Source organism: Plecotus auritus (genome assembly GCF_963455305.1).
Source record: "Plecotus auritus genome assembly, chromosome: X".
Lineage (NCBI taxonomy): Eukaryota > Metazoa > Chordata > Mammalia > Chiroptera > Vespertilionidae > Plecotus > Plecotus auritus.
This window is the reverse complement of record NC_137784.1, coordinates 142,577,940-142,587,284: the sequence shown is the minus strand read 5'-3', so window position 1 is coordinate 142,587,284 and position 9,345 is coordinate 142,577,940. Positions and strand designations below refer to the sequence as shown.

The window sequence follows — 9,345 nt, the reverse complement described above, 5'->3', positions numbered from 1 at the left end:
AGCACCTGTAGTAGTACTATAATGGCTTTTTTTTTTTTTTTTTTTTGTAAAAGCCAAAAATCTCTTCGAATTTCTTTCGGTTAGTGAAAACAGTTACTATACTAATGTAGATCTTTTGCAAAAGTGAAGTGGAGTAATGTGAACTTAGAAAGTGGGGAATACCTGTATACAAATAATTATTAATACAACAGACATTTGTATCACAACAATGCTTCTGGAAAGCAAACCCACCTCTTTCCAAGAGGCTGCTTATAATGTATTTTCAATTTTGGGTGGTCTCTAATACGTATATCATAAAAATGATAATATTTATCGTCTAATGCTTGTTATTATTACTGTGTCCAGTATTTTTGCTGTAGCATCTTTGCTGTAGACATCATTTGCTGCAAACATTTTCATCACATAAATTAGTGATAAGGCAATTTTACCGTTAAAAAGAAAAAAATCATCACAAATAAAAGAGGGACACTAAAAATGAATAACAAGTCCTGGCTGGTGTGGCTCCGTGGGTTGGGCATCATCCCATGAACCAACAGGTCACCAGTTCCATTCTCAGTCAGGGCACATTCCCTGGTGGAAGCTGCCCATTGCCTTCACTAGCAGAAAGGCATGGACAAGGAGTCCGGAAGGCTGGTCAACCTTGAGGCTCTGGCAGAGGTCAGAGCCAGACACCCACTGTCTAGTTGGGACAATGGGAGCTGAAGCAACTTCCACCTTTTAGTCTCATGTAAATCCTTACTGATAAGATAGTCTGCCTGTTACTGGAATTGCCTGCCTAAGGGCTGTGGGTGGATCCCAAACCTGAATTAAAGGGATCGCAAGGCCAGAGCAAAGCGGAGTCCTCTCTTGGGCTTCCGCCTGGCCCCCAGTTCCCAAATTAGCATTTTCTTGTCTTGTCTCTTTCATTTGTGTGCGGCCTCCTCCAGAGCCTGAACCCTGAACCACACGGGGCGTGGGGGTAACACTCGCAACTGGCAGCCCAACTTGGGGCACTCGCAAAGCCTGGGTTGTGGGTTTGATCCCCAGTAGGGGGTGTGCAGGAGGCAGCTGATCCATATTTCTCTTTCACATTGATGTTCCTCTCTCTCCTTCTCCCTTCTATTCGCTAAAATCAATTAAGAACATATAAAAATAAATTTTAAAATAACACAATAAAAACGAATTTTTTTGTAAAATACTAAATATTTTAATACATTTAAAATGTGTGTAGATTCATCGCAATATGGCAAATAACTGATTTTTAAAAATATATATATTTTATTGATTTTTTACAGAGAGGAAGGGAGAGGAATAGAGAGTTAGAAACATCGATGAGAGAGAAACATCGATCAGCTGCCTCCTGCACATCTCCCACTGGGGATGTGCCCACAACCAAGGTACATGCCCTTGACTGGAATCGAACCTGGGACTCTTGAGTCTGCAGGCTGACGCTCTATCCACTGAGCCACACCTGTCAGGGCTGGTTTTATTTTGTGGATTGTACCTAAGCACTTGTCTTTTTCCTATGGGAAATGTGGATTCAACTCTGAATCCTCAAAGAGGTCCCTTTGTGCCTCTCTTTCTCTTTTCAATGTAGTGCATTTCAAAATAATAAACTAATTCTTTTTAAAAATTAAAAAAAATTATCTTTCTTGTTGAAAGTATTACAGATGTCCCCAATTTTTTAACAAATAACTTGAGGTGAAAACCATTGTCATTGGAAAGACATGCTAAATATTTTAAGAACACTGCCATTTATTTTCTCCACCAATTCTTCAATGGAGAAATGAAACTCAACTGACAAAAACAAACAAACTGTCAATCAGTTATTTTATTGGCTTGTTACATGCCAAGCATTATTATGCTAATCACTTTAATCATTTAATTCACAAAATGGCCCTGTGGGACAATTATTGTCATTTCCATTCTTCATTAGGGGAATCTGTTGCTTAGAGACATAAAAATTGTATGAGGTCATACAACTAGTAAACAAAATAACCAGGATTAAAACTTAGGTGTTTCTGATTCCAAAAGCCTGTACGTTAAACCTATACCAGAGTTCTCAAAGTCAGTACCACGCGGGACCATGTTAAAAAGATGCAAATTATCAGACCCAAATCCAAGCCTACTAAACTAGAAATTCTGGAGATGAGGTCCAGAAATCTTTTTCTGAAAATGCCATCAAGCAGATTCCAATGCATGCTGAGGTTTGAGAACCAATACTTTCAACTGCTATTTAATTATATTTCATTTTATACATAGATTATGCTAATTACATAAAATTAACATAAAATCTAAATTTTGAAATAGGTGTATTTTAAATAGATTTATTGCAGTATAATCCTATATAATAAAAGGATAATATGCAAATCAACTGAATGGCAGAACGACCGGTCACTATGACACACACTGACCACCAGGGGGCAGACGCTTAATGCAGGAGCTGCCCCCTGGTGGTCAGCGTGCTCCCACAGGGGGAGTGCCGCTCAGCCAGAAGCGGGGCTCACGGCTGGCGAACACAGTGGTGATGGCAGGAGCCTCTCCCACCTCCACAGCAGTCAGACATCCGCTGAGGGCTCCTGGACTGTGAGAGGGTGCAGGCTGGGCTGAGGGACTTCCCCCAACTCGAGTGCATGAATTTCGTGCACTGGGCCTCTAGTTGTAATATAAAAAACTGAACATATTTAAAGTTTATAATTGGAAAAGTTTTGACATGTGGATATACTCATGAAAGTACTACAGCAATCAAGGTAGTAAACTTATCTATCACTCCAAAAGTTTCCTTGTGCTTTTTTTTCTGGTCTTTTAAAAAATTTCTTTATTGATGAAGGTGTTACATATGTGTCCTTATCCCCCCATTAACCCCCCAACCCCCCCCCCCACTCATGTCCTCACCCCCCTGTTGTCTATGTCCATTGGTTAGGCTTATATGCATGCATACAAGCTCTCACTTTCACCAATGCCCAACCTCTCCGCAAGCAACAATTCATTCGCTTTCCATCATTACAGATTAGTTCGCATTTTCTAGAATATTATACAAATGTAGTAATGTAATACATATTATTTTTGCCTGATTTCTTTCTGTCAACATAATTACTTTAGATTTGTACAGTTTGTATCAAAATTTTCTTCCTTTTGTTGCAGAGTAGTATTTTATAAATTAGCATTCCATAGTCTGTTCATCTATTCACCTGTTAATGAACATTTTGGTTGTTTCCAGTTTTTGGCTATTACAGGAAAAACTGCCATGAACGTTTATGTGTAAATCTATGTATGCAAGTGTGCTTCCCTTTTTCTTGGCTGGATCGTATGGTAGGTGTATGTATAACTTTTCAAGAAACCGCTAAAGTGTTTTCCAAAATGGTAGTAGTATTTTACATTCCTACCAGCAATTTTGAAAATTCCAGTTGTTCTACACTTTTACCAACATTCAATATGGCTAGTTTGGGGTTTTGCTTTTTCAATTTAACCATTCTAATGTGTCTATCAGTACCTCATTATTTCTTAATGGATAATAATAATAATAACCTTTTAATTTGCTTATTTGTCATCCATATACACTGAGTGGCCAGATTATTATGATCTCTGAACCCATAATAATCTGGCCACTCAGTGTACTTCTCCTGAGTACCTCATTTATTTGATATCAAAGATACTATAAATCGTGCACCTGATCAGTTTTCCCCTTTGCACTGGCTGATAGAAAGCTCAGGGCAAATAGGTGGTTGATCTCCAGCCAAAGTCTAGAATACTTTTGGTACCCATTTGAGATACAGACACACTGAGTGGCCAGATTATTGTGTGTTCAGAGATCATCATAATCTGGCCACTCAGTGTATTTCCTTTGGTGAAGAGTTAATTTAAAACTTTGCTGCTGAAACCGGTTTGGCTCAGTGGATAGAGCATCAGCCTGCGGACTGGAAGGTCCCAGGTTTGATTCCGGTCAAGGGCATGTACCTTGGTTGCGGGTACATCCCCAGTAGGAGGTGTGCAGGAGGCAGCTGATCAATGTTTCTCTCTCATCGATGTTTCTAACTCTCTATCCCTCTCCCTTCCTCTCTGTAAAAAAATCAATAAAATATAATTAAAAAAAAAACTTCGCTCACTTTTATAAAACTTTTGATTTGAAATAATTTTAGACTTACAGAAAAGTTGTAAAGATCATACAGGGAGTTCTTAATGATCATAACATTAGGTTATCCCTAACACATTTATCAAAACTAAAAATTTAACATTGTTAACTATACTATTTTTTTAATGATTTCAGAGAGGAAAGGAGAGGGATAGAAACATCAATGATGAGAGAATTTCTGCAGAGTCAGGTAGGTAGTTTCAGAACTAGATTTTAAGGTGAGCGAAGTGGTTCTAAAATGCTACCTGGATGGCAGGCTGCACTGCAGTGTGAGGACAGAGGTGTCCCACCCAAGGTCAAGGCAGGATTCTTGTAGAGAGATGGAGTCCCATGAAGAGGGTCAGGCCAGGCGTTTCTATAAGGGGTGGGTGGGGTTGGGTCAGGTGCTTCCTTACAGTGGGGATTCAGAGGTTTCTACCCAGGGCAGGCAGAGGTGCCTGTGCTGCGGTGGCAGGACAGGGGTGCCTCCTATATAAGGTGAGGATCGGTGATCCTATTCAGGGTCAGGATGGGTTTCCTGTTGACTAGAGAAAGGGTGCCCTTAGAGCTCCTGTATCAGAGAGGTTCCTGAACCAGGCTAGGGCTGCCGTTCTTACAGGGGTTGAAGATCTGGGGCTCCTGAACACGGCGGGTCCAGAGGTCTTTCCAGCACAGTTTCCGAAAGAGGTTTCTGTTCAAGACGAGGACAGGGGCTCCCACAGGAGAGGAGGCTGGGGTTCTTTGGAGTGGCCAGGGAAGTTCTGGACAATCCCTGTAATGAGCAGGGACTACTGTGATTCTGCAGTGGGCCAATGTGCTGACTAGCTGAAGGGATGCTGTTCTGTTGATGCTCAACCACTGAGCCACACTGGCCGGACTAGAGTATTTTTTCAGGTGTTCATGAACGAAAGCAGCTGAGCCTCCCGGCTGTTGTCGAGCACAGTGAGCACTCAGGAAACGGTGCTGCTTGCGGTTAGGGGCCTCTGGGCAGTGTGGAGGCTAAGCCACGGAGCCTGGCTCAGCCCTGTGCCACCAGCTGTGTGGCCTTGGGAGAGCCACTTAACCTGTCTGGGTTAGGATGTCACCTGACTCCGTGCATGCTCCCATGTGAGGGTCTGTTCCATGGAAGAACAGATTCCACTTCAGGGGGAGCAGTTCACCCAGGTCAGTGAGTGTGTTGGGGAGGGAGTTGGCACTGTGGGGAGCTCCCCACCTGTGGGGTCTAAATATCCCCCCTAGAGATTATTTTGTCTCCTAATCTCCCCCCTCCTTCTCTACCATTTCCCACAGGGCTGCAGGCCGAGCTGGGCTGAGAGAGATAAGAGATGAGTGACAGGTGGGCCCCTGGACAACCCCAGGGTCTAAGACTGGCCTTTTGCCCTTCTTGCTGGCTGCCATTCCAGCCCCACTCTTTCCTCCCATTCCTGTCCTGAACATGTCTTCTGTCCCTTGGAGGTGGGTCCCTAGCTTACAGACCGAAACTATATATGTTGATGCCTCCACAAACACGTGTACAGAGCTGCTCACGCTGTCAGCCGCTCAGAGACACTGTGACAGGGCACATGATATGGGATACGCTCACATACAGATGCTGACACACAAGCGCTGCCCTTACCAGACCCACAAAGACCTCCTGACACGCAGTACCTCAGGTCACACTGCTAGGTCTCCACATACCGTCCTACACAGTCCTTGGTCAGCATTCCAGAAATGTTTGTTTATCAGATGCTGAGCCTGGTACACATGCTGTGCCTGGTACACCGTCTCAGAACCACCCTGCGTGGTGTGCAATCACATGAGTGCAACCTCACATGTTGCCTCCGCACACCCCGTTACACACATACCCCCACGTCCTCTCGTACAGTCACTTGTGCCCATTCCTCACAGTCGCCTGGTGTCAGGCACACCATCTCTCACAACCTCACCCCCATGGTCACCACCTCACAGAGCAATCAGCCACCACACACTGTCTCTGCCCATGACGTGTACATGTACACGCCATTTCATACACCCTGGTTGCTGTCACATGCGGTTTCACATACACTGTTATACTTGTACATCGTAACCCACTGTCATGAAGGGTCACACGTGCTGTCTCTCACAGCCTCACGCCATCACCAGAGAACCACAGGCACCATTGCACACCCACCTACCACGGCTCTTTATTCATCCCACTCAGAGCCACACCTCCAACTTCAGGACTTCGGTGCTTTATTTCACAAATCTTTGAAGGTCCAGACCAAGAGGTGTGGGGGACCCAGAGGTTGGGTTGTAGAGAGACTGTTGGCTCCACGCAGAGAGGGACCCCACCCCTGCTCTGAGGCCATGCTCTGTCCTCATGAGCTGAGTGGCGCCTCCACAGTGCTGCTGCTGGTGGGAGGCATGGGGCCTGTGGGGAAGGAGCCTGTGGGTGAGCCCAACAGGGGCCCGGGGAAAGGCATGAGGTGGCTGACAGGCCCTGACAGCACCTCGGGGCCCAGGCCTTGGTAGAGATGGGCAGTGCCAGGTGGGCCCAATGTCAAGCCTGAGGCCACCTCCCCACAATTCTTACCATCACTGCCCCCAGCCATGGAGCCACTGGCTGGTGCATCAGCTGGTCCTGCGCGTCCCAGACTTGACGCTGGCTTCTTTTTTTCTTTCTGTGATGCCTTGCGCTTTCTAGTCTTTATACCATCCTTCTGCATGGTCACTGGTCGGTTCACCTGACAAAAGGGAGGCCATGAGTGGTCCCAACCTCAGACTTTTGCCTCTGTGTCTCCACCCTTCCACCCCACTCCTTAAGAGTAGGGAACTGGGTCAGGACTAGGGGAGCAGGCCCCAGCTGTGGCACAGATAATACCCTAAGAATCATGAGCTTGTGAGGCCCTAAGCTGGGGAAAGCCTGGGGGAGCCTCTAGCCATAGGACTAGCTGATGGCTGGAGGGGAGGAGGAAGGAGATGAGAAATGGAGGAGAGAGAAGGGAGCAGGAGGGAAAAGAAAGGCAGGGAGGAGATGGAGGTACAGAGAAGAAGGGGATGAGAGGGGAGGAGGAAGGAGATGAGAAATGGAGGAGAGAGATGGGAGCAGGAGGGAAAAGAAAGGCAGGGAGGAGATGAAGGTACAGAGAAGAGAGAGATGAGGGGGAAGGAGGAGGGAGGAGAATAACAGGGAGAAGAGAGGGAAGGGAGATAGGAAGGATACAGGAAAGGAAAAGAAGAAGGAAGGCAGGGTTAGTGGGATGGGGGAGCAAGGGGAGGCTCCAAGAGGCAGAGCACACCTTGTGTCGCTTGTAATAGAGTCCGCAGGCATTGCACACAGGGTCTCCATTGGCATTCATCCGCCACACTGCCGTGGTGGTTGTCTGGCAGTTGGTGCACTGGGTACCTGCCCACTTGTTGACCTTCCGGGACAGCAAGAATGTGAGGGTCAGTGCACTGGGGGTTGGCGGACACAGGAGGTGAGGGTCATGGTGAAGGCAGAACTTCCTGGACAAGGCGTAGACTGAGGGTTCTCTAAGGGGCGAGGACATGGCCTCCTGTCCCAGAGTTTTCCAGATGGTGTGGGAGACTGCATCAGTGGTTCTCAACGTTGGTGGACATTGGAATCACTTGGGGAGTCGAAAACAATCCTGATGCCCAGGCAGCGCCCCAGACCAAGTAAATCAACACATCTTGGGAGGGCCCCACGGTGATCCCAGTGTGTAGCCAAGTATGAAAACTGTGCAGGGAGTGGACGGCGTGCCTGCTTGCAGCCTGAGGGTGGGCTGAGGGTAGACATTCCTGTGCAGAGCTGGGTCCCTGAGTGGATGGGGCAGGGCGGGGGATCGGGGTTCTCGTAGAGTGTGAGGACAGAGATCCTGCATGGAGTGGGAACAGCAGTACCTGGGTGAGGGGAGGCAGACCTGGGGTCTTACCGGGCGCTTTTTGGGCCTGTTCTGACTATTCATCGTCTGACCATCGGCATTGCACAGGTACCACAGCGGAGTGGCTGTCGCTCTGCAGTACTCACACTCCCTGGCCTCTGGTGAGGTGGACAGGGGGGAAGAGGGACCAGACTCAGCCCAACTTTGCCTTGGACCCCCCCCCCCGACCTCAACCTCCCTGTCCCCTTTGGGGAATCTCACCATAGGTGGCCATGGGCAGGATTCCATGAAGGTTGGTGGGGGAATAGGCCGCTGGATTGGGGGGGCTTCCGGTAGGAGGAAAGAAGCTCCCATAAAAGTTGGGGGCCCCGTAGGCATAGCTGGGGACAGGGATGCAGGAAGGCACTGCAGGTCCCAGTGTCAGCAGGTCCGGACTCAGTTGCCGTGTCTGTAAGGTCTCTAGGGAGGTGCTGCTCACATAGGAATCTTCTGAGGCCTGAGGCGGGGCGTCCTCCCAGGTGGGGCACACAGTGGAGGGAGGGTAGAGCCCAGTGTTCCCGTAGGCCCAGCTGGTGTATGGTGAGCCCCCTGGGGTCCCCTCCATACAGCCGAGACATGGGTTCACCTGGAAGCCTGTTGAGGGGGTGGGTATGGGAAGGAAGAAAGAAGGGGACAGAAGGTCTGACGCCATCCTGCTTTCAGGGCGCAGTGGTGCCCAACAGCCCCAGCATGGTGGCCAACCTTCCCACCTTCCCATAGGTTGCCAGAACAGCTGCTGGCCCTGAGGGACTCCTGGATCTGAGCCCCACTGGTCACCCTGGCAGCTGCTTTGAGCATAACTGTGTGGAGCCCCATGGGCCACTCAACAACTAGGGCCACCCCCACCTACTTACAACAGTCATGGCCGATGAGGCAGTCTGGGGATGTACATTCCCAGGCCTGCACATACGTAGGGAACATGGTCCACATAGCCTCGTGAAGGCTTCCGGCCATTTCCAAGATGGCCTCTTTGTGGTGTTCTACCCTAGCTAAGGGCCTCCATGGCAACCCCAATAGCATGGAACCCTGCCAGGAAAGCCAGTTCAGCACAGCTGCCTGCATGTGCTCTGATTGGGGCTGAGGATCGAACTTAAACCCAGGTGCATGCCCTTGACTGAGAATTGAACCCGAGACCCTTTGGTGCACAGGCCCATGCTCTAATCCAGCCGTGGGAAAACTACGGCCCGCGGGCCAGATCCGGCCCGTTCGGCTGTTCTATCCGGCCCGCGGAGCCGAAAGAGCAGAGGGTTCTCTTGCTCTCCCCTCCGCTCCTTCCCCAGCAGCAGTGTTAACATGGCAACGTCGGGAAACACCGCCGCAGCTCCTCCTTCTGAGTGGGCCGATTTATATCCCCCACTCAGTAGAAGGAACAAC

The 9,345-nt window shown here is 48.5% G+C and overlaps 1 protein-coding gene across 1 annotated transcript; it reads right to left on the bottom strand.

The window, feature by feature from the left end:
* Positions 1-6,426: 6,426 nt before the first annotated feature.
* On the bottom strand, positions 6,427-8,536 carry LOC308240346 (erythroid transcription factor-like; the record flags this gene model as incomplete). Its single annotated transcript, XM_080653223.1, has 4 exons — positions 6,427-6,792; positions 7,348-7,470; positions 7,984-8,090; positions 8,194-8,536. 4 exons carry the CDS (start codon positions 8,534-8,536, stop codon positions 6,427-6,429), a joined length of 939 nt encoding a protein of 312 aa, XP_080509349.1.
* Between the last annotated feature and the right edge of the window lie 809 nt (positions 8,537-9,345).